The sequence below is a fragment of the Diaphorina citri genome, unplaced genomic scaffold (genome assembly GCF_000475195.1).
Source record: "Diaphorina citri unplaced genomic scaffold, Diaci psyllid genome assembly version 1.1 scaffold2027, whole genome shotgun sequence".
NCBI classification, from domain to species: Eukaryota; Metazoa; Arthropoda; class Insecta; order Hemiptera; family Psyllidae; genus Diaphorina; species Diaphorina citri.
Genome location: NW_007379453.1, coordinates 70,244 through 91,466, shown reverse-complemented (window position 1 = coordinate 91,466; position 21,223 = coordinate 70,244). Strand labels below are relative to the sequence as shown.

General features: G+C 36.8%; 1 protein-coding gene and 1 pseudogene across 1 annotated transcript; both read right to left on the bottom strand.

Annotated features, from left to right (window-relative positions):
- Window positions 1-231: 231 nt before the first annotated feature.
- The window catches only part of LOC103517983, a 38,112-nt pseudogene continuing 17,120 nt past the window's right edge, over window positions 232-21,223 (bottom strand).
- LOC113471038 lies at window positions 8,026-9,231 on the bottom strand. The gene is made up of 2 exons (XM_026829893.1): window positions 8,770-9,231; window positions 8,026-8,543 (listed from the first exon to the last, which is right to left on the bottom strand). The coding sequence occupies exons 1-2, from the start codon at window positions 9,151-9,153 to the stop codon at window positions 8,145-8,147; spliced, it is 783 nt and encodes a 260-aa protein (XP_026685694.1). The 5' UTR covers window positions 9,154-9,231; the 3' UTR covers window positions 8,026-8,144.

The following is a 21,223-nucleotide window of genomic DNA, read 5'->3' as shown; positions in this document are numbered from 1 at the left end:
ACTGGTTAGCTTGGACGGTAGTGCACCTACATTGTAAGCGCTAGATCGCTGATTCCCGCCCGGGGCGAAATTTATCCTCAACAGTTGAACAGACAAGGTTCGTTCTCGGAACGGCCGGTTTTCTCCTATCCTGACCTTCTTGTCTTCTCAATTCTGGGACGAGAAGACCTCCGTTGTTTCAGTATCAGACTTCTTCAGAAAAGGGGGAAAAACTTTCCAATTTTGACTTACCTGATACAGTTCTCCGGGTCATTTTTACAGTCTGTATTACACCGGAACCTTTCCCATGCTAGCCAGCCCATGGGCGGGGTCAAGGCCACTCCATTGTCTAATGCTTTGCTCACAGCCACCAAACTTGCCACCAAGAGACCTGCTAACCACATCCTGTGAACAGAAAATATTTCAAGAGTTAACAATTTGAAGGACTAAAATGGTAATGAAAATAATTTGAAAATGGCCAAATTTCGTTTATTTTCTAACATTATGGAAATGCAAATGTTGTGTCAGTGATTGGTTACAAAATACCTACAGGAACTTACGAAGTCGGATAATATCGGCCTACCTAATTACCCAGGTCGATCCATAATGACTTGTTTTCAATATGTAATCTGTATTATAACTACAGACTTAAAACCGGGCTACTTCTTTGAAGTTCTTTTTCTGCTGTTGATGACAGGACAAAGAAAACAGAATACACTGTGTCCCTGCCAGAATGAGGCTGAAAAGTCCCTTTACTCCCATAGTCTACAAATAATGTCATCTCCATGTCAATTTGTTCACTATGAAAGCGGAGTGAGATTTTTACACTATTTATTATTACTTACTGTAATCTGAACAATATTAGGGGTGGATTTCACCAAAAAATTTTCAGTCGTTAAAAGGCCTGTTAAACTAAGAGCCTGTTAAGTTCCATTTATTTTTGTATAGGTTTAACAGGGCTGTTAGGCTAACAGGCTGTTAGGGGCCAAAAAAAAAGGTTGGTGAAATCCACCACAGGTGTCTTCGTACCTTTGTCAATACAATTCACCAAAACATTTAACCAGAAACATTCACTAGAAAATTTCTCACGTCTCACTTTATAAAATAAATCTGTTTATATTGGAAAACACTCGAAGACCTTTGTCGTCACCATTATGACCAACACTGGAAACAAAACAGTGTTTTTATTCTGAACATATGACTAACAACCTTACTACACAACTCAGTGTAGATGGTGTCTCTGATAAAGGACTTCGTTATATATCAGAGATGATTAATATTATGATGTCACTTAGGGGACTATTTTAGAACTTTGGATTTTGCAAAAGTTATTACGGAACGATGCAGAGGAATCATCTTGTGTCTAATGAGTTTAGAAAACGATCTTCAAAAAATAAGTACCTATAGGGACCTAGGTAGGTATCTATCGTATAAATCCCTTGATAAATTCATATTTGTACATATGCCTAGTGCCTAGCAAGTGTTCCATTTCTCCATTCCCCACCATAACTTAACCAATAAAATTTCATAAGGAAAATACGCCGCCAATTTTATCCACATTTGGCAAATTGGTGCGTACTATGTAGTTAAACATTTGCAATTGACGGAAACATCGGAGGTTTTTGGTTCTGGTTGTGATGCCTGCTGGTTCCAGTAGAGCCACTGGAGTCACTAATATTACCGAGGCATCTTCATATTCATATTCAGTGGTGTAGCGTGGACATTTAGATAGGTTACCGGGCTTCCACTGGGTTTCCAATGGCTTTGGGAGGGTTTTGATTGTAATTAGGAATGGGCGTTGAAAAGTTATCTACCAATAACCCTACAAAAGAATACCTAGGTATATATATTTCTAAAGAAACCAGAAAACTATCAGAAGGAAGAATTAAGAAACTACCAAGAGAAGAGGTGAACCCATAGAAAGAAATTGGCTGAGCAAGTCATGAGGACCTTTTAGGAAAGTCATAGGGATTGGAAGTATGCTTGGAGACTGACCCAGTCATTCTCTTAAGCTGTGTCCATACATAGTCGACACCGCGCCTTCGATACTGTCAATGGTCGAACGACAAGGTGAATCTATGTTTTCAAGGCAGTGTACGGTTTCAGCCGACCATCCATCGACGGCGTCGATTATGTGTAGACACACCTTTCGGTCAAAAAATAATTTGAAATTAATCTGTAGTTTCTGGCCCGAGTATAGTCTCATATTAGTCATAGGACTCCTTCATTTCTCCCCACAAGAGTGTGTTCGGCAATTTTTTTTTTTTAGACTTCATGTCTCATCTCAACTCATATGTACGATATCAGTTTTGAGTTTTTGAGTGAGCTAGGCAGCTAGGTATGTCATCTAATGTGTGATACATTCCCAAAGTGTATCATGCCCATGATTAATTCACCGGGTATGAAGTTAATATTCAAAGGTGACTTGAAATAGTTCATATCTGGACTGGATAAATCTGGATAATTTTATCTGGATAGATTTATCAACTCGTTACAGTCAGAAAAATTAATGTTCTTAATTAATCATGGGTACCGAATTTGACTCATCTTTCCAGGCGCCACTAACAGTCATGACTATAACATCTCCACCGTCTTGATGTACTTCTAATAATAGGACGGCAAGGTTAGAGGGCGTTGACTCGAGATAACATTTAACTTTGCCAGTTTCCAGTCAATCTTCGATTTAACGCTTTAACCGCCACCGGTGTACTCAATTTGGCTCCAGAAGAGTTCGGTGCTTGAAGTTCTGTAGTTTCTGGCCCGAGTATAGTCTCATATTAGTCATAGGACTCCTTCATTTCTCCCCACAAGAGTGTGTTCGGCAATTTTTTTTAGACTTCATGTCTCATCTCAACTCATATGTACGATATCAGTTTTGAGTTTTTGAGTGAGCTAGGCAGCTAGGTATGTCATCTAATGTGTGATACATTCCCAAGCTCTGGAAGAACTTCACAAAGCACTCGCGAAAATTTGGTGTTATTAGACACAATCCGTATGAATTTGAAAGTTTTGTCACAAATTTTCACCGAAGGTTAAATGTCGTTTCCTATTTGATAAATATTATGACCTCGATTCGAACCGCCAACCTCCAGATCCGAAGTCCACTGAGTTCAATACACATAAGTTGGAAAATTGGCACAAGTAGGCCTGTCAACATTAAGACCTCAGTGCTTGTCACCCGATAAAGGTGGGAACAGATTGTGTTTTGCCGATTGCTGATAATGTATGGTTATACGTGTTTGAATCGGTATAGGATAAAGAAATATGTATGTACAACTTGAGTTGTGTAAGAGCTGAGAGCTCGTTCCCACTTGTCGTTCGGAAAAAAATCGGGTGAAACTCACAAGTGAAAACGGGTCTTAACTTTCACAAGAAAATTCTTCAGTCCTAACCGATCCTGGAACAAACTAATCTAAGAAGGCACATATAATCCACAATGATTATATCCCGCCTTCTGCTTGTCTATTATTGGTTGAGTGCGAAGGGCATCCCACTCGGAAAATTTTGTTTAGTCAAAACCAGTTGGCCTCAAAGCGATCACTCTAAAGCTGATTGAGCATGGGAAAAGGCGAAGAAGAAGACTTGGTTCTGTTTAAATTTTGTACGTGTTGTAGAAAAATTCTCACTTAAATATCAATAAAGTTTATAAATAAATAAGCTTCATTTTCACACAGTTGATCTTGAATCAATGAATCATTCCAAAATTCGAAATTGATTTTGGATGTTAAATTTTGTACGTGTTGTGGAAAAATTCTCACTTAAATATCAATAAAGTTTATAAATAAATAAGCTTCATTTTCACACAGTTGATCATGAATCAATGAATCATTTCAAAATTCCAAATTGATTTTGGATGTTTGAAGAACTAAACATCCAAGTGAGATCCAATTACGAGACACAATTCTTGATGTCCATTCTCATGGATACTGTTATAGCCCACGGTTCCACATTAAACTAACAAAAATACAATCAATAAAAAAATAAAAATACAATCAATAATTTTGTAACAAAACAATCAATAATCATAGCCCACGGTTCCACATTAAACTAACAAAAATACAATCAATAAATAAAAATACAATCAATAATTTTGTAACAAAACAATCAATAATCACAGCCCACGGTTCCACATTAAACTAACAAAAATACAATCAATAAATAAAAATACAATCAATAATTTTGTAACAAAACAATCAATAATCATTTCACTTTCCAAACAAAATCCGACCAAGCACTTCTTCATTCAATTTCACTCTCCATTGTGATGGTACTGGAGCAATTGTCACAGAAGGTAATTCAGTTAATCATGTTGAAGGTTAGGTCCTCAGAGATGAGCACAATAAACTCTCATTACCTGCTCTCACGTGAGATTGCCAAGTCCTTTCACCTCGAGACCTCAGATGTTCAGATCTGATATTATTTAGTCCAAGATTAAGCCATAGTTTGACAGGAACGCATAAATAATGCATTAGCATGTAGAGTTTGTATGTTTTTTCTTTCAGTCGTGTTTTGCGAATCTTGGCGAGTTCAATGGGTAACAATAACCTATCTAGCCTACTTTAGTTACCATTCAAACCAGAGCTTCACTACAAGACTAGGTACAACAAACAATTTTCAAAATTGTAGTAAATCTGGTCAAAATACTGCTTTCCCATTTGCAGATAGATATACCTACATATCTGAACAGAATAGAATAGAACAGGTGCAAAAACAAAACAAATTTATGTTAGTGGATGAAGCTTCAAGGATATAAACAGTGTCACATACTCGTATCTACTAATTACTGTATAGATGAGCAATATTGCTGCTTTTGTTGCTGAAATAAAGAGGAGTTTGAATTTCCACTCCTTATATTCTGTTATATTTCCGTCATGTTGTAATAAGACTATTGAGACAAAGACTAGACCATCCTGAGTTAAGACTGAACACTTCTTTGAAGATATGTATAGCATATAACAAACTAAATATGTTCGTTTTGTACGTAGGTTTGTCTACATTAGACTTTCGTGATCACCAGGACACATAGGACACGCGATTCTGCATAATGTCACACGATCAGACGTCTCCTGATTTATGTCTAATTGTGTCTCAAGTCTAATTTCGTAAGTATATGTTGTTCTCAAGTTCCGTCAAACTCCTTCACATCCATGATTGTGCAAGGGTTCCGATGCCGGACAATTCTTCAGTGTTATTGTTGCTGTCTACATTAGACTTTCGTGATCACCAGGACACATAGGACACGCGATTCTGCATAATGTCACACGATCAGACGTCTCCTGATTTATGTCTAATTGTGTCTAAGAGTCTAATTGTGTAAGTATGTTGCTCTCGAGTTCCGTCAAACTCCTTCACATCCATGATTGTGCAAGGATTCCGATGCCGGACAATTCTTCAGTGTTGTTGTTGTTGTTGTTGTTGTTGTTGTTGTTGTTGTTGTTGTTGTTGTTGTTGTTGTTGTTGTTGTTGTTGTTGTTGGCTATTGTTGTTGTTGTTGTTGTTGTTGTTGTTGTTGTTGTTGTTGTTGTTGTTGTTGTTGTTGTTGTTGTTGTTGTTGTTTAAGATTCAGCTGTAGCCAAATGGTGATGACAGAACGGACATTCTCAACAGTTCCTTCTATCTTGAGTGTGAGATTGTGAATAGAGCGGTTCTAGTTGGTGTGAATAGGACACCACGTTGTTTTAGTCGTGATGCTCTTGCCCCGGTGTGGGTGTTAGCGCGACCCGCGACATAATCAGAACACCTTCACTTTTTCGGACATTGGAGTCGTGTTGATTTGTTTGTTTTTACTTTCAATTACAAGACATGATAATTCTTTATTTGTGTTTACGAATGATTCTTTGCGTTGGCAAGTAAAGAACTAAACATAAGTAGGTAAAATGGATGTTTAAGAGACAGAAGAAAATATAAACACTGTCAAAACCCTATAATTTTAGGTAATTATAAAAAGGATTATTAATTATTATAGGTTACTTTGGAGCACAGTAATTAACAAAGGTAACAGCTAGACGAGTTAGAGGAGACGGGTAGGTAAGGTAGTCGCCATTTCACCAAATGGAGGGTAAAACCACGGTCCCTAAAAATCTTCGTTACAGGTATGTAGGTATATCAACATTTTCGTGTTGACTGATGTATTTACAAAGACATCAACTTTGGGAAGTTGCAAATATTCCCCACCATAACTTAACCAATAAAATTTCATAAGGAAAATACGCCGCCAATTTTATCCACATTTGGCAAATTGGTGCGTACTATGCTACTATGTAGTTAAACATTTGCGATTGACGGAAACATCGGAGGTTTTTGGTTCTGGTTGTGATGCCTGCTGGTTCCAGTAGAGCCACTGGAGTCACTAATATTACTGAGGCATCTTCATATTCAGTGGTGTAGCGTGGACATTTAGATAGGTTACCGGGCTTCCACTGGGTTTCCAATGTCCTTGGGAGGGTTTTGATTGTAATTAGGAATGGGCGTTGAAAAGTTATCTACCAATTATCCTACAAAAGAATACCTAGGTATATATATTTCTAAAGAAACCAGAGAACTATCAGAAGGAAGAATTAAGAAACTACCAAGAGGAGGTGAACCCATAGAAAGAAATTGGCTGAGCAAGTCATGAGGACCTTTTAGGAAAGTCATAGGGATTTGGAGTATGCTTGAAGACTGACCCAGTCATTCTCTTAAGCTGTGTCCACTGTCCATACATAGTCGACACCGCGCCTTCGATACTGTCAATGGTCGAACGACAAGGTGAATCTATGTTTTCAAGGCAGTGTACGGTTTCAGTCGACCATCCATCGACGGCGTCGATTATGTGTAGACACACCTTTCGGTCAAAAAATAATTTGAAATTAATCTGTAGTTTCTGGCCCGAGTATAGTCTCATATTAGTCATAGGACTCCTTCATTTCTCCCCACAAGAGTGTGTTCGGCAATTTTTTTTTTTTAGACTTCATGTCTCATCTCAACTCATATGTACGATATCAGTTTTGAGTTTTTGAGTGAGCTATGTCATCTAATGTGTGATACATTCCTAAAGTGTATCATGCCCATGATTAATTCACCGGGTATGAAGTTAATATTCAAAGGTGACTTGAAATAGTTCATATCTGGACTGGATAAATTTGGATAATTTTATCTGGATAGATTTATCAACTCGTTACAGTCAGAAAAAATAATGTTCTTAATTAATCATGGGTACCGAATTTGACTCATCTTTCCAGGCGCCACTAACAGTCATGACTATAACATCTCCACCGTCTTGATGTACTTCTAATAATAGGACGGCAAGGTTAGAGGGCGTTGACTCGAGATAACATTTAACTTTGCCAGTTTCCAGTCAATCTTCGATTTAACGCTTTAACCGCCACCGGTGTCCTCAATTTGGCTCCAGAAGAGTTCGGTGCTTGAAGAAGCAGTGCGTCAATTCTGGCCGTTTTTTCCTTGTGGGACTGGAGATACTCGTATAACTTCAGATGTCAATTCCAATGTGGAATCCTTAGACTGAAATTAGATAAATGCCTTATACACAAAAGGCCCATCTGAGGCTTAGATGTAGGGGCAAACAGCCCTAAAGGATGGGTTAAGCTCTTAAGAATCTACAAGATTTATGCCTTTAGCAGAGGGAAAACCGTGGACTACTCAACCCAAATTCGAATTAACACAGCTTGGAGTTCAATTTCGGAATCTGCTGGATCTGTGGTGTCTCACAATTTAAAGTCTATTTTTCAATTTTACATGAGCTTGTCCAGTATCCCAGTATCCATAAAAAGGATTATTAATTATTATAGGTTACTTTGGAGCACAGTAATTAACAAAGGTAACAGCTAGACGATTTTTTTTTTAATGGGAAAAGAGAGACATAAAATTTGAGTTTTCTCATTAATGACTTTTTTCTCCCATGTTTCATTTTGAGGAGTAATTTTAATAAATTATACGATAACCCAGATGCGTCCAGGTAATAATAATATGGAAATTGAGAGGGAAATAAAATTAAAATAGTTTAAAGCTTTAAAGAACTTTGCACTTTCAAATAGACGTAATATTACAGATGAAAACATTGCACTAGTAGTTCCAAATGATGTCATAATTGAGAAGTGACGTCAGTATGACGTCAAAAACTTGCAAAATGCGAAGTTGCTTTGGAACCGTCTGACGGCCACCGGTTACTAATGCCGATTCATATAAATCAACCAATTGATAAACGTGTAGGTTTTCGACATCAACGACAGCAAAAGTGGTCGATGGAATGTGACAAAGCCACCAAAGAATGCGTAATGTTCACTTTTCTGAGATCTCCGGATGATAAAGCTGACCATGTTTTTCATAGATTTACTTTTCGTATACCAATCAAAGTCAAAATAGAGCATTGACGGAATTTGCCTGTTACACGTTTCGATCCCATTGCTGAATTCGGCCAACTTGACCACATGTAGAATAAGAAGAATAAAGCAGAAGCTGTAAGCTAATTTGTATTGTGATTTGAGCATAATTTGGGCGCTCAGTGCTACAAGAGATATAAAACAGAAGCATGTGCTGATGACGACAGGTCTCATGTTCTTTTGAACCTGGAATAGAAAAACAGTTGGAAAGTGAAGTTTATTGCAAACGAAAATCTCAAGATGTGTCCATACATGGTCGACCAGCCGTCGATCGACATCGACTGAACCGTCCAAACTCCAGACTACTTGGACATTGGACAACTTAGATTCATCTCGTCTATTGACATCCATCGGTGTCGGTCGACTATGATATCTAACTATTTTATTTATTCACAGACAAACATGTACTTACTCTGTATCGAAAATACATCAGAAATTGTTGATACTTAATAATTTGTTTCAGAAAATATTCTTCGTATATTGGATTGTAATGATTCATCTGTAGATCATTGTGAATATTGTGGTCAAATTTGAAATAAAGTTTTCTAAAAGTAAAATCATCAAAATCATATTCCTTTGTCTGGACATTTTTCACGTGGTGTGTTAAGATATGTCCTATTATTGTTTTGGTTTTTTCATTGAGATCGACTTGTTTTCTATTTGTAGATTTGTTTCGCTGAGTACACAACGTTATTTTTTGGGGATTTCTTGGATCGCAAGTAAAATATTGCCCGGTCACGATATTTGTGAAATATTTGAAATTGCCCTCAGCATCCTTTTCCTGTCGTCCTACCATTTTGATGTATCGATGTAACACTTGGTATTGGCCTGAAAGATCAATTCCAATTAAATAATAGAACTTTTTATACAACGAGCATTTACTATTATAGGTAGTACCGACCTAATATTGGAGTATAATGATGGTCTGATATTCATTTGTGAAGAGACACCAAATCATAACTCTTAACCAATAAGTAGTAATAATTAAGACGCTCAGAACTATTAATTACAGAATTGCAAATGAAATAGGTAGGTACTCGTATAGGTAAGTTACGTTCATCATGAAGACATTATGTACATGAATAGTAATTTTTATGTACATCCCATTTTATTAATAATTGTTTACCATACCTAAGGTTATATAGGTACTCTAAAGCTGCGTCCACACATAGTCAACGCCGTCAATCAATGTCGATTCAAACCGTACACAGCCTCGACCACACAGATTTACCTCGTTGATCTACGGCGCTCGACGTCGACTATGTGTGGAAAAAAAAAAAAAAAAAAAAAAAAAAAAAAAAAAAAAAAAAAAAACAGTTTTAGCACATCTCCAATCAAAATTTCGGACTAGATATCGACTTACCTTTGATATGAATACTAAATATCCCCAAACTTGTGTAAACCAAACCAGAAACCAGTATGATATCACATGCAAAATACGGCATGAGCATCATATAGATATAATAGAAAGGTGGGCTTGACAAATCTATGAAACCTCCAGGCGTGTAAAAATTAATAGGGACAATATTCTCAGGATGTTTATAGCTATAAAAGTGTGCGCGCTTTTGATTCCACTCTTCAGAATTCACAATAAAAGGTTCTGCTACAGACAGTGAAAATGCTGTAAAAAGTTGGGAAACAATTAACCACTCAATAAAGAAATTACAATGAGGTATCGAAATACAGGTAATCCGTCAATTTTTTTCACCTAACATGGTATTATTATGCTTAAGCATTGTACCTATTGCAATTGTGTCAGTAGGTATCTATCAAAATTGCTAGTACAAATAGAGGTACATTTCAAAATTTCAAACGCAGGTATACCTACTCCTCAACTAGACTTAGACTGCAATTTATTATTGTGGTGAACTCCAACCATAAACGTAAACTCCCCAACTATGTTTATGCCCAACACTATGCATATTATCAAACTGCTTAGTGTTTATGTTTACCCTATGCACCTCACTATTGAACTTCACGTAGGTAAGTAGGTACTTCAGGTACGTGACTATAAAATTTACCACAGGAGTCGAAGTAAAAAATAGTGCAGTGTTAAAACACCTTGAAATAGAAAAGATAGTACTCAGTCCCATCTCTGGGTATAATTTTTATGGACAATTAGGAATTAGGTAATAATCATCGATAAATATTACAAAATTGTTAAAACGGATGTGTGTATTTACCGGCAGAAGTCAAAACTAAAAACGTAAGGAACCAAACTTTTTCTTCTTTCTTACAAGATCGCACGATGTTAGCATCAATCGTGGAAAACGACATCTTCATCAAATTGACCAGATTGATAAATTTCTGAAAATTCGACCGCATCAAATAATATTCAAACATTGTCTGCGATATAACAATAGATTCCACCAGCTTCATCATCAGTTCAATGGGATCTTGGACAGCCAAAAAGACAGTGCTGAGGACGTGAAGAACTACGGCACTTAATCCCAAAAAGAGACGGACGTGCGATATTATTATCCACATTGATGTGTATTTATATTTAGATATATCATCTTTGGTTGTGTAATACATTAGGATGCGAAATGCTCGGATCGCTTTTAACGAATAATAAAAGCATGGATATACCATTTTCCCCCTTTTCTTATTTTTAATTTTAAATAATGATCACTATCTTTAATTTTTCTTAGAAAGTAAAATAAATAAATTTACACTCCAAAGAAAAATAGTTCCTTGTTTCCTTGTAGAACAATAATAAATCGTGAAATGGCAACTTAGTTTGTTCTAAAAGAAATCAATCTATACTGTTTGTCATTATAAGTATTGTCACTAGTTTTAATAACAAGAAATAGTGTTTATTGCTGTGAGGACAATTAACCCGTTATCTTGCTGATGGTTTTAATTTTCCATCGGTGATGTAGTGGTAAACAGGAGGACGTAGGTTCAGTCCCAAAATTTTATCCTCCATATAATTTGGGAATTTAACCACAATAATAGTAGTAGCCTACTGCTGGAGTAATTTTTTTGGCTTCCATAGGACTGAAAAGTCCTATGGAAGCCAAAAAATGAGCACCATTGATTAAACTATACAAGTGTGAAAGAAATCAGTAATAGAATGGGTTATGTTGACATAGCGTGTGAGATAAAACGTTTTTAGTAGATACCTACTAGTTATAAGGAAAATTGCATGCGTAGGAAGTTAACAAGGGTAGATAAATAGCCGTATCATAATTAACACATGTGAGACTATTGAGAGTGAGAATCATGTCTTATGAGACTCTTTTAGAATTGACAATTTCCAAGTATGATAATTTCATCACACGACTTTCAGACAATGGGCTAAAAATTGATGTGGCAAATCTCCTAGGACTACCAACTACAGAGGGGGATTGATCCGTTTGACTTGGGCAATGGCTACTGCACCTCTTCAATTGTCCATCAAAGCCCACACAACTCACACCTATGGATCTATGGCTTAAAACCAATTGATGTGGCAAATCTCCTAGGACTACCAACTACAGAGGGGGATTGATCCGTTTGACTTGGGCAATGGCTACTACAACAACAACAACAACAACCTTACCTGCAAATCAGCGGGGCACTAAGTTGATCCATCTAAAGTCTAAACTGTAAAGCTCTCAACAGATATTAATTTGACATACCTGAAACAGACAAAAGGTAGAATTTAAATCATGATTGTTAAGAAAATGTTCCTCGTTCGCCACTAGTCTCTAGTAGGTAGGTAAGTAGGTAACCCATTATTTCATCGGTACTATGTAGTTCGTCACTAGTGACTATTGACCCATTATTTCAGTATTAACCCATGTAGTCCGCCACTGGTCACTAGTAACCCATTATTTCATCAACAAATCGGTCAGGTGATTCGCTTTAATACCTGAAACAGACAAAAGGTAGAATTTAAATCATGATTGTTAAGAAAATGTTCCTCGTTCGCCACTAGTCTCTAGTAGGTAGGTAACAAGGTAACCCATTATTTCATCGGTACTATGTAGTTCGTCACTAGTGACTAGTAACCCATTATTTCAGTATTAACCCATGTAGTCCGCCACTGGTCACTAGTAACCCATTATTTCATCGACAAATCGGTCAGGTGATTCGCTTTGGACTCGCACGACTTTTCAATCAAACCATGAGATTGGTCCGACACCTGGTTGTAACATTGGGGATGGTAAGTTATGAAACAAAATAGTATGTGTGCCTGGCCAATTATCGTTGTATAGAATTAGGTATAATATATGTAGATGGGTATACCTACACTTTTCGCAAGGTATATGTAAATCTTGAAATTTCGGTTCCATCCCCTCTGAGCGATTTGTCCTGAAATTCAAATGATATGTAAATTATGTGTACCACATACTCGGTTTACGCCGTAGAGATTCAAGTCGGTGAAGAATACGTAACTTACCAGCGTGTGCCACATACTCGGTTTACGCCGTAGATATACAAGTCGGTGAAGAATACGTAACTTACCAGCGTGTGGAATAGATAAGTTAGCCACTATATAGAATAGGTAAACCGAAACAGTTATAAGGTACACAAAACGTACGCTTTACCTCTTGAATCCTTAGGTGTAACAAGTTTGGTCGGTTGGTAGTAAAGGTCGTGAAAAGTTTAGAAAATGGGCTATCGTACATCATCAGTGGGACAGCGGTGATAACAAGTATCGCAAGTTGAAATTCGGTAACAAGTTTGGACGGTTGGTAGCAAAGGTCGTAAAAAGTTTAGAAAATGGGCTAGCGTACATCATCAGTGGGACAGCGGTGATAGCGAGTATCGCAAGTTGAAATTCGAATACACCTGTTCCTAATGGTCCACTGGAGTTAAGGTAGGTACTTTACTTGGATCTGAGAAATCAAGTGCTGCCAACTTTTCCCGGCTCAAATCAGGCTGGTTGAGATTATTTGAATCTGAACCAAGTCCCATCGGAAAAAGCGGGATATGAAAATGATCCCTCTACAAAATAATGCCTAATTGCCCATAAGAAATCAAAAAGGTCCTAAGTTTGATATCGAATCTCGAAAACACCAACACCTTTACGTACTGGAACCTCGCGAATGGTAGAATTATATTATCACGGTCGTAAAAAGTTTAGAAAATGGGCTATCGTACATCATCAGTGGGACAGCGGTGATAGCAAGTATCGCAAGTTGAAATTCGAATACAGCTGTTCCTAATGGTCCACTGGAGTTAAGGTACTTTACGTGGTTCTGAGCAATCAAGTGCTTCCGACTTTTCCCGGCTCAAATCAGGCTGGTTGAGATTATTTGAGAATCTGATCCAAGTCCCATCGGAAAAAGCGGGATATGAAAATGATCCCTCTACAAAATAGTGCCTAATTGCCCATAAGAAATCAAAAAGGTCCTATATGTTTGATATCGAATCTCGAAAACACCAACACCTTTACGTACTAGAACCTCGCGAATGGTAGAATTATATTATCAGCCAAGTCCCATCGGAAAAAGCGGGATATGAAAATGATCCCTCTACAAAATAGTGCCTAATTGCCCATAAGAAATCAAAAAGGTCCTATGTTTGATTTCGAATATCGAAAACACCAACACCTTTACGTACTGGAACCTCGCGAATGGTAGAATTATATTATCAGACATTGTTAAAGTGGGTTAATCCCTAATACTTTAAGCAGTGTGTCTGATCTTGTACCAAAATGTCAACCACGTCGCGCGTCCTACATTGGACCTTGGAAGTGAAGAGCTGTACAACTCGTGACTCGTGATCTCTCAGAAGACAGGTTCTGGTTTTTTATGCTACAATTAATTTATAATATTTAATCTATAAAAATATATATTTTTAATCTGCTTGTACGTGGGTTTGCGAATTGCAAATTAATGTGTCCTTACTCCTTCATTGCACGATGTGAGCTAATGAGATCGTTTGGTATTTGGACAAGAGGTGACATTCTGTGCTTCTACAATTAAAATACTGCTGATAATGATAATCGTCAGTGATGACGATAATAGCAACTCGTATGACATAATACCTCAGGGCGTGTTCAGAGAATTTAACTTTATGGAAAATAGCAAACATGCAACTATATGGACTAGTCATCAGAAGAAAACAAACCGATGCGATGCAAAAGATAGGAAGATAGTGGGTGAATAGATTATGGAATATGACATGAAAGTTGAAAAGTCAAATTTCAAGAATCAGTGAATAGCTCATGGAATATGGCATAAAAGTTGAAAAGTCAAATTCCAAGAACTAACAAAAGAAATCTGTTAGTTGGGCGTTGATTTGTTGAACGAAAAACTGAAGAAACTATGGTAGGTAGCATAACAAATTGAGGAAAAGGTCCAAAATGTCGAAATAGAAATAAGTAAAAGGGGCCTATTTATAGTCAGAAAGAAGGAAAACATTAGAAAATAATAGTGTGATTATTAATCTCTCCTGTGAAAATGTTCCCTGATCTACTACTCATAGTTCTGCTGGGTAGACTGGTAGACATAAGACATCTTTAGCAGATTATCTTCATAACCCATTTTACTTAGTGGTCCGACACCTGGTTGTAACATTGGGGATGGTAAGTTATGAAACAAAATAGTATGTGTGCCTGGCCAATTATCGTACATTGTACACTCATACTATCGTACATAAGAGACCTATACTATCGTACATATGTAGTAGATCTATAATATCGTATATAGTGGCCGTTTATTTCATTCCTTAATTCCCAGCCGTTTCTGAGATATAAGCGTGGTTCGCAAATCACGGACCACCCTGTATAGTGGAACTATAGGAGAATCACCATTAAGTGATTTGAGTGTTTTACTTCTAGGACAGTAAAATCTCCAATTATCGTACATTGTACACACATACTATCGTACATAAGAGACCTATACTATCGTACATAATGTAGTAGATTTATAATATCTTATATAGTGGAACTATAGGAGAATCACCATTAAGTGATTTGAGTGTTTTACTTCTAGGACAGTAAAATCTACTGGACGGACTACCACATACTGTTGATTAGAAGCAGACTGGTGCGGTGTAACCCTGATTTAGTACTTTTAGTACCTATTTGATAAGCATTTTCAAGTATTTTCAGCATTTAGATTGGTATCTTGGTAGTTAGAATTAGGTGGTAAATTATCCGTGGAAAATACCTATTAGGTTTATTTAAGGAAAATTAGATTGGTATCTTGGTAGTTAGAATTAGGTGGTAAATTATCCGTGGAAAATACCTAGGTTTATTTAAGGAAAAAAATTATGTACCTAACTACTAACTTTACCTAGAGAAGAATACACGTATCCAGTACCTACATAAAATGATTTGTCATGTCTGAATACCCTATTATTTCCAAGTGATTAAAATCTTGAATATAAAATTTTGCACGGCTCAAAAATTCAAAATCATCTTCCTGTCCTTGAAAGCTTGTTAGGCTAGTGAAATGAGGAAATTATAACCAGAACGGCCCCTACGTGGGTACTTTTGATAGTGAATTGGATACGTGTATTCTTCTCTAGGTAAAGTTAGTAGGTATTCTAGTCTCAGGGTTAATCATGAGAAGGTTGTTCAGGTCTATGTAACCATTGTTGGATGTTGTGGCCACTCCTTTGACTTTCAACTCGTTCAAGTTAACTTTCATGATATTGAACGCCTCAATATAATTCTAATGCTAAGGACTTCTAGAAGTCCTAGAATAACAAATATTTCCTGGTTCTTGCCTGGGTAGGTAAGTAGGTATGCTAAATTAATTTATGTCTAGGTAAACTAAGGTAGATATCTGCCCGTTTGTTTAAAATGCCATTGAATCATTTTCTCCCAGGAACAAAAGATGACTTTCAAATTTGAAATTAATATCCCTTTCTGTTTTGGAATTTTCATTGCCAGCTGTAAAGTGTTAAGAAGTAGTAATAATTAAGACGCTCAGAACTATTAATTACAGAATTGCAAATGAAATAGGTAGGTACTCGTATAGGTAAGTTACGTTCATTATGAAGACATTATGTACATGAATAGTACTTTTTATGTACATCCCATTTTATTAATAATTGTTTACCATACCTAAGGTTATATAGGTACTCTAAAGCTGCGTCCACACATAGTCAACGCCGTCAATCAATGTCGATTCAAACCGTACACAGCCTCGACCACACAGATTTACCTCGTTGATCTACGGCGCTCGACGTCGACTATGTGTGGACACAGCTTTAGACACGAAATCTAGATTTTTCTGGTGGTGGTTATATCTCGTCCATACCCATAACCTGATTCATCTTTGTTCCAACAATTTGACGTTTTGTTTTTGTTTTGTTAGGATGTAGGATTGTTCACCGAAACGTGATGTTGATTTTTAGATCCACCAACATTGTTTCCAGTTTCCACCGGTATCTTCAGAATCACTACTTGGCAATGATACAATTCCTAGCAACTTTGCTCCCAGCCCATACTCATATCTCGATGACTGCTCTGAGTTAATACTGCCATCCGGTTCTGAAGACAAATCAGTGACAGTGATGCATGTTGTGTCGGCATCATTTTCTATGACGGCTTATGACAGTCATGTCTAACCTGACGTATCCTGGGGTACATGCCAGAAATACTTATACCTATTGAGTCCGGTACACACGCTATGCCATGTCTCCCCAGCCAGATCTTCTGACTGGTGTCCGGTACACAAGCTACTACAAGTCTCCCATTTTGGTCTTCTAACCTGATCTTTCTGTAGGCGATATTTGTGCCCAATTTAACTCGTTTAATCTGAATTTTGTGCAAATATCACAATTCAGTTTTAGTGAAGAAAACCCAACATTTAGAGAAGACCTTACCTGCACCTCTTCCCCCAGCCAGATCTTCTGACTGGTGTCCGGTACACAAGCTACTACAAGTCTCCCATTTTGGTCTTCTAACCTGATCTTTCTGTAGGCGGTATTTGTGCCCAATTTCACTCGTTTAATCTGGAATTTGTGCAAATATCACAATTCAGTTTTAGTGAAGAAAACCCAACATTTAGAGAAGACCTTATCTGCACCTCTTCAATAATCCATCAAAGCCCACACAACTCACACCTATGGATCTATGGCTTAAAACCAATTGATGTGGCAAATCTCCTAGGACTACCAACTACAGAGGGGGATTGATCCGTTTGACTTGGGCAATGGCTACTACAACAACAACAACCTTACCTGCAAATCAGCGGGGCACTAAGTTGATCCATCTAAAGTCTAAACTGTAAAGCTCTCAACAGATATTAATTTGACATACCTGAAACAGACAAAAGGTAGAATTTAAATCATGATTGTTAAGAAAATGTTCCTCGTTCGCCACTAGTCTCTAGTAGGTAGGTAACAAGGTAACCCATTATTTCATCGGTACTATGTAGTTCGTCACTAGTGACTAGTAACCCATTATTTCAGTATTAACCCATGTAGTCCGCCACTGGTCACTAGTAACCCATTATTTCATCAACAAATCGGTCAGGTGATTCGCTTTAGACTCGCACGACTTTTCAATCAAACCATGAGATTGGTCCGACACCTGGTTGTAACATTGGGGATGGTAAGTTATGAAACAAAATAGTATGTGTGCCTGGCCAATTATCGTACATTGTACACACATACTATCGTACATAAGAGACCTATACTATCGTACATAATGTAGTAGATTTATAATATCTTATATAGTGGAACTATAGGAGAATCACCATTAAGTGATTTGAGTGTTTTACTTCTAGGACAGTAAAATCTACTGGACGGACTACCACATACTGTGGGTTGCTTAGAAGCAGACTGGTGCGGTGTAACCCTGATTTAGTACTTTTAGTAGGTACCTATTTGATAAGCATTTTCAAGTATTTTCAGCATTTAGATTGGTATCTTGGTAGTTAGAATTAGGTGGTAAATTATCCGTGGAAAATACCTAGGTTTATTTAAGGAAAAAAATTATGTACCTACCTACTAACTTTACCTAGAGAAGAATACACGTATCCAATAATTTTTCAAATATTTTCAGCATAATTATAGCTTGATAACTTAAAGGTATAGGTACTAATTAATATTACTTAAGTAGGAGTATATTATGGTTATTCTTATAGGTATTGGAATACCTCGTGGTTTAGTAAGCAAGCTGATGTATCAGGAAAATTTAGCTATGACACTCATGTTTCTCAAGATAGAACTCCGAGAACAGATTAAAAAGGGACCTTTTGTTCATCAAGGGATAGACATTAGATGCCCATGATAATGATGATGATGATGGCGATGACAGCATAATGTATTAGATAGGCAAACAAATATGAAACTCATGTGCGAAAAAATTTAACACCATTATAACACACATAATTACCTATTAATAACGATGTAACAACACACCTTTGACGTCTTGATAACTTAAAGGTATAGGTACTAATTAATATTACTTAAGTAGGAGTATATTATGGTTATTCTTATAGGTATTGGAATACCTCGTGATTTAGTAAGCAAGCTGATGTATCAGGGAAATTTAGCTATGACACTCATGTTTCTCAAGATATAGAACTCCGAGAACAGATTAAAAAGGGACCTTTTGTTCATCAATGGATAGACATTAGATGCCCATGATAATGATGATGATGGCGATGACAGCATAATGTATTAGATAGGCAAACGAATATGAAACTCATGTACGTAAATATTTAACACCATTATAACACACATAATTACCTATTAATAACGTCGATGTAACAACACACCTTTGACGTATCTCATTAATAGATAAGTTCTAATTAGCCCTGACATTATCGCCCCTATACGTAAGCTTGTAATCTACATAGAATACATAGATCATAATACAAAATCATAATACAAAATCAGGTGTGTGCCCTACACCCAGGATGTTAGATCATGGAATAAACAAAGCGCTGATTATTCGCCCGGTTTAAACGGTAATAGACAAGGCGGGGTATTCCATCATGCTAACTGATTTACTGATCCATTACTGGTTTTAGTGCAGTTTACGCAACAAATCAATAGAATACCTCATTAGGACTGTCCATTAGTGCAGTTTACGCAACAAATCAATAGAATACCTCATTAGGACTGTCCTACTCCTACTGAACAACTGAAACAAAGATTTAAGAAGGAAAAATTGAAGATAATTTCACAGGATAAGCCCCAAGAAGACAAGGATACAAATGCTAGAGTATGTGAAAAATGTCGAAATGACTTCAGTCTCCTGTTGTAGTAGCAAAAATATAGGAAGAATTTCGTCCCACAATAATAGTTTTTCGTTAATAGAATACCTCATTAGGACTGTCCTACTCCTACTGAACAACTGAAACAAAGATTTAAGAAGGGAAAATTGAAGATAATTTCACAGGAAGACAAGGATACAAATGCTAGAGTATGTGAAAAATGCCGAAATGACTTCAGTCTCCTGTTGTAGTAGCAAAAATATAGGAAGAATTTCGTCCCACAATAATAGCTTTTCGTATACCTTAATTGCTGATGAATAATTATGATGATGTTCTAACTTGATCTTACGTAATACCGGTGTGCTGCCCTAGACAGTAAACTTCATTTAAATTTTTTTGATGACTTTATTATGTTCTTGGGAACCTTGTGATATTTTTTATTTTATTTTACAGGTATAAAAAATGAGAAATAAATACTACCTAATGATCTAATGAATAATTAATCGATTTTCATCAAAGTTCTTGAGGAACAGGGTTAAATAGGTTTTTAATGCTGTTTTCGATAATGGAATTTTTAATTTTAATCATATGCCTTTGGACATCTTGCACGCTATGTCAGCAAACTAAAAATAATTTATCCCTGCCACAAAATTTCTGAATAATTACTGTTCTAGGCCTCTAAGCTAGCTCTAGCTTCATTGAAGGCGTTGCTGCCTTTATCCAGCTTCAATGAAGGCGTGGAAAACCTTTTTGTGCTGTTTAGGAAAGCTTCATAGTTCTTTGTTTGAAAATATAGGAAATGTGAAACCTTGACTCCTTGAGAATATATTCAAGTTCTATGCCGGGCAAGGTTAATATTTCGAGTGAATCAGGCATCAGGTAATCCCATATAAAATCAGTCAAATACATACATATAAAATTACGGGTAAGGTGAGCAATTCTACAATCCGTAGATCTCCTTCAACACCTCAAGTTCTGATTTTCTGAATCCAACTGGAATCTAGGCAACCTACCATGACATCATGTAAACAGACTATAAATTCCTTTGGGTAAGTGTACAAAGTCCTATACCTTGACAGAACTGTCAATGTCGGTTCCCTTGCTATGGAAATATTTCTATTTACTGAAGAAACAACATTCACAACGAATATTCCAAGCTTCACTGAAGAAAAAGCATCCACAAACTTCACTGACAACATTCACATAAGCATGTCTTTAGTGAATGCTCAGAATATAATACATTACTAGACCACAGTTGTGAGTCACCTATACAATTTAAGAGCAACTTTTTTTTTAGGTCGAACTGAAAATCAATGCTAAGATCTTCTTAAATGTTACCGTGACTATTACAACTGTAACTATCCGCGCTTCTAACACATAAAGAGTAATTATTCTAAATAGTCACTCGGTCTTGTTAAGATTACTGTGGGTTGTGACTGTTGTGAGTAAAAAACCTCTGAAGAGCCCACGGGAAGATGGATTACGTGATGGTCCGATTTCTTTGAAAAATGAATTAGTTTGTACTTTGTAGCATATGAGGAAGCAACGAGAATGACATCCAATTGGGAAAATATCATTTGTTTGGCATTTTGTCATAGTCTTCTTGTACAGTAGGATTGTCTTGACTGGATAAAGGTCTTGACTGGAAAAAACCCATGGCGAAGTAATACTCGGTCTTGTTAAGATTACTGTGGGTTGTGACTGTTGTGAGTAAAAAACCTCTGAAGAGCCCACGGGAAGATGGATTACGTG